The sequence below is a fragment of the Centruroides sculpturatus genome, unplaced genomic scaffold, assembly GCF_000671375.1.
Source record: "Centruroides sculpturatus isolate CEXI.00-Female unplaced genomic scaffold, Cexi_2.0 scaffold90, whole genome shotgun sequence".
NCBI lineage: Eukaryota > Metazoa > Arthropoda > Arachnida > Scorpiones > Buthidae > Centruroides > Centruroides sculpturatus.
This window is the reverse complement of record NW_019384353.1, coordinates 459,342-464,460: the sequence shown is the minus strand read 5'-3', so window position 1 is coordinate 464,460 and position 5,119 is coordinate 459,342. Positions and strand designations below refer to the sequence as shown.

General features: G+C 30.9%; 1 protein-coding gene across 5 annotated transcripts in view; it reads left to right on the top strand.

The window, feature by feature from the left end:
- Window positions 1-770: 770 nt before the first annotated feature.
- The window catches only part of LOC111638843 (diacylglycerol kinase epsilon-like), a 48,256-nt gene continuing 43,907 nt past the window's right edge, over window positions 771-5,119 (top strand). For 2 of the 5 annotated variants that reach the window (XM_023384603.1, XM_023384618.1), the window contains exon 1: window positions 779-1,284. In XM_023384603.1, coding sequence (XP_023240371.1) covers window positions 1,248-1,284 — 37 coding nt within the window. In that variant the 5' untranslated portion in view covers window positions 779-1,247. Of the gene's footprint in view, window positions 1,285-5,119 lie in introns of all 5 variants that reach the window. The other 3 variants (XM_023384633.1, XM_023384611.1, XM_023384623.1) reach the window with 3 other exon arrangements.

Below are 5,119 nucleotides of genomic sequence, written 5' to 3'. Positions count from 1 at the left end.
GACTAGAAAAAAATCCATGTAATGAATCTAAATGAAAAGCAGTGTCTAATGGTAAGCTCATAATAATGATAAATTTATCATAAAATAGTTTAACAATAAGTAAATATTTTTAATGTTCAGAATAAACAATACTATTTTATTTCTTGTTATTATATATGAACAAAATCAGAATAAAACGCAATGTGTTTCAAGTGACATTGAGTTTTACATAATAGAAATTTAATGAATTTTACAGTTTAGTAATTATGAAAGTGGTGTAAGTCCATTTATGGCCCAGAAAGAATATATTAGTTTGGATAAATTCACATAGAAGTCTTTATGCAATCAACTTACATATTTCTAAAGTCATAGAAACATTGTCAAACTTAGTACACTTTGTTTATATTTTTGAATCAACTAAAATGCAAATGTTTAAATATCTCGAAAGAAGAAAAAATGGACTTACACCACTTTCAAAATAAACGGTCCATGTGATGAATCAACTCGATCCGGATCTCGCCGCGACAACAATCTTGTGTCGTGTAACTTTTGGAAGTTCTTATTCGTAACCGAAATTCTTCTAACCAATATGGGGAGATGGCCGGACGGCCGAGCGGTCAAGATGGCAGCATATCACTCTGAGGGACCCGGTATTGAATTCCGGGGTTGATCCGACCGGATATATCGGCCCCCGTCCCTCAATATCCAGCCGCCCCCTTGTGGGCCTGGCAGAACTCATAATGGGCTTGCTAAAAAAAGGCTCTTTTAGTGCCCCAGGGCGAAAAGAGTTTTAAAAAACCCGATATGAGGATACTTTACATTTTCCCTCTATATTTTTCTAATTCTGCTGATTTCCCGCTAAATTTATGGGAACTCCTAAGTTGGCGTCACCGCGGTCCAATTGGCTCATCGGTAAAGAAAGTTTCAAGCTTTGTTTAATATTTATATATCTTTCCAATATTATATAAACATTTTAAGACTTATTAAAATCGATTCAAAAAGATTAATGAGGTTCGTAGATATCGATTAAAAGAAAAAAAAAAAAAGACGATGGGAGATGTCGCTTGACATTCGGCTGCAACGGTCTAAAAATAAGATGTTAACGTTACTCTTATGATAAAAACATCCTTACGTGCAGATATGCTGTTTATAAATCTCGCGAATTTAATTATAAACATGTCTTTTCCTTGGAAGGATGATGATAATAATAATAATTAAAGAAAGGTTAATAATAATATAAAGAGTCCGTGCAAGCAAGAAATGATGAAATGTTTGTAAACAAGAAGCTGTTTCGTCATAAATGTGGTAAATATATTTTGCCTAAATTTATAATAATTTAACACATTTAATTTAAATGTATGGAAGTTTTTATCAACAGTAGATTCTTTTAAGTAAAATGTATACAAAAATACTGCCTGTAAATATATATACAGTAGACTCTCGGTTAACTGCATCGTGGGAATTGATAGATGCCGGTTAAACGGAGAAACCAATGACATAGATCGTTACCTATGAAACTAACCGCATTAGAGTCCCGCTAGTCCAATCTCTGCTAATCCGAACATGTTTCGGTCGGCGGAGAGAAAATTTTCTCTTACGAGAGGTTCACGTAGGGGTGTTTCCTTTTAGGTTTCCCCTTTTTCTTTTCTGAGTGAACCACAAGGCTTCGTCAAGGTCAAATGTCAAATGTTGAGGGCCTTGCCGTTTGTCAATTTTCAATGGACTTCTGAAGTAGAGGCACAAAACTGCTCGATCTTTGCACGATTTTTTTTCCTGTTGGTTATTATGGCCTTGTCCAAACCAAACTCTAGTGCTGCCGATTGACGGTGGATGAAATTTCTGTGATGTTTCCACAACTCTCCAGAACTCTCTTATACGAGACACAGAAACGCTGGCGGGAGAGTTCTTCGAGGAGGGCATAAAGAAGCTTTGCCCTCCTCTTGTGCCACGGCTCGCCGCTTGCATTGAACGGAATGGCGATTATTTGGAAAAGTGCCAATTTCTTTATACTTTCGTTGTTGATGGTGTCGGATCTATATAAACTGGATCTGTTTTACTGCTTGCTTCTGCATTATTTCACTTATTCGGCTAATCCAAAAATCTGCTAATCCGAACGGGGCTCGGTCCCAATTAGTCCAGACTGGCGAGACTCTACTGTATGTCGTTGGCTTGTGTACTTAGCCACTTGACGAGGAAATGCATTTGTAGTTTCTGGGTCCTTGAGAGTTACTATTAAAAATAGACCTAACTAATACTATATCCTATGCTAAAACGTAACATACCATAAACTCTGTAATGACTTGATATTAAGATTGAATGCTAATTAAAAGTAAATGAGCGGTCATTTGTTGTTATGTCGTCACGATGCCAGGCTGCATGTTTTTTAATCGTCATTTAATTTAAAAAACTGCATGACTTATAGTCTGCGCTGGAAGTTCGTGTATAGTTAATTGGGGCCTCTGGCTTCTAAGCTTTCCGTATCTGTTCTCGGTTTTCATCTATGTAACTCCATTCTTAAGAAAATTTTGAATTGAAATTATATGACTTCTGATCCAGACTGGAAGTTTGTATGTAGTTAATTGGGCTTTTCGTATCTGGTCTTTATTATCATCTATCTATCTCCATTCTCAAGATTAATGAAGGATGGACAGACACGGACAGACAATTTGAAAATTACAGTCCAATTAAGACAAATAAAGACAAACTTAAGATAACATAGTTATGGTATAAAAACAGCTTTGTGAATGCCATGTACAATTTTAATTAAATTTCAATGGGAGACAAATGAAGTGTGGGGCTTACTCAAGGCACAGTAGGCAAAATTTAAACTTACATTTCCATTAGAAATTGATTTTATTTTAAGTTTTATTTAAAATATTATTTCCTTGATTTTTTTATTACAGTTGGTTCTGGTTAATGGAGAGGATACTGTATATTTTATTTAAATAAACTAAGATTTCCAGAAAATTGCTAACATTTTAGACAATTATTTTATTGTAATATTGTCACAGTGCCAGGTTACAATTTTTAATCATATTTTTAATTAATCTAATTTATATATGCTTTCCACCTCAAATTAGTATTGTAGTATCTTCCTCTGTACATCATACTTCTCCATTAGCAATGCAGTTGTGCTGGTCATATAACTAACTCCTTTCAGAGGAAAATTTTTGAATTTAAATCACATGACTTCCAGTCTATACTGGAAGTTCATGTATAATTAATCAGGGCCTCCTACCCCTAAGCTTTCCATATCTGGTCTTGAATTTCATTTATCTAACCATTCTCAAGATTTTGGAAAGAGGTATGATAATGGGAACTTATAGGTCTACAATTTATTTAAATTGAAGCCCAATAAGCATAATAAAGTATTAAATTTCCAGTCACATTGCCACTTTGTATTTCAAATAATAGTTTTGAATTATAGCTTCTTGAGCCCAGGCAAATTTGAATTAGGGGGCTTCATGTACAGTGTTGACTTAAGACATTTTTCTTTGAGGGGAGTACCCTAGTTTCCTCATTCATTTTTTAACATAGCACCAAACTTAACCCTCCAGAGGTTATCACCACACTGGCAATCTAGGATTCCCAGATCTGGTGCCAAATTTAAATTTTGATATACTTACTACAGTGATGAGTTTATAAAAGATTGGTTTGCCTGGGAATTGCCCTTTTTGCCCATAGGATAATGCACCACTGTCAAATAAATTACTTTCAGTAAAAATTAATATGTTTAATATTTAAAAACTCAGTATGGAATGTAGAAACAATAAATCACTTTATGACACTCTGCTTTTAGGATTAGTATACATTTCTTGGATTATTGAAACTTTGAAGCTATTTTTATGACATTTGAATGTGATGTTATGTTTTATACAATTCTTTGGTATATTTTATATTAAAATATATTAACATTGATAAATTACTTATACAAGTATTTACAATACTTGCATAATTTACAGAGAAAAGTAATGACCTTTTGTTTTTTAATAGATTTGTTTTATTTTTTACTAGAAAGTTCTTTGATACTTTCAGTTTCATGCTTTCTTTGCAAAATACAATACTAGGTATCTATATTTTATATCAAATTTGTTATTCTTTACTCCTTTATTTAATTGACAATGATATTTAGTTACAATAATGAATAAACTCCCATTTCTTAATAAATTTAAAGCTTCAATAAAGCAGCTTTTTAAATTTATTAATATTTAATCATATTTAAGTAAAAGATGGAAAAATATTTCTCAATGTCATGCTTGCAAAATCTTTGGATACATGCCATGTGTGTTTCATTTCATATTGTAATTCATTAGAAAATTTACCTCTGCTGTTAATATTACTGTACAAATCTTTAAATCAAATTTGTTAACATCAAATTTGTTTAGATGAATTTGATGTTTTCATTTAACAGTATAGTTTTTAATTTTATAAATTATTAAATAATTTCAAAAATTATCTTTATAATTGGAAAAAATTCTTAAGAAATCTTGTAATCTACAAAGTTTTGTTTACAGGGTTTGTTTTTTAATAATTAATTTCTGTTAGAAAACATTAAATTTTAACTTGTGAGAAATTTAGTAAGAATTCTGAAAGTTTTAAATATTTGAAAAATTATGAATTAAATGAAATTTTATATGAAAGTAGTTTATAGTAGACTCAATGTGTATGAAAGAACAAAATATCTCATTTATTTAAAAATATGCAAATGATTAATGCAGAATTTAGATGAACACTATTTATAAACAGTGAAAACAACATTAAATTCTTTAAATTGTGACAAAACTATGTTTTATTGGAGTTCAACTTCAATGATTTATCAAGTATTTTTAACATTTGTGTAGCACTTAACAATGGGTTTCATTGCCTGAAAATACTGAGAAACTTATTAAATTCCAACAGATTTTTGTCATTAATTAATTAAATACTATTTATGTTTAAGTAGCATAAAAAAGTTAGTTAATTATATAACCAGTGTTCTTTTTTTAAAAATATTACTGCTGGTATATATATATGGTGATTAAAAATAAGGTTCTATTTTAGGAAAAATGTAACAACCAAAAAGTGTTTAATATGACTAATTAATGGTATTTATTTTTCTTAATATTTTTTATATATTAATATAATTATTTATATTCTTATG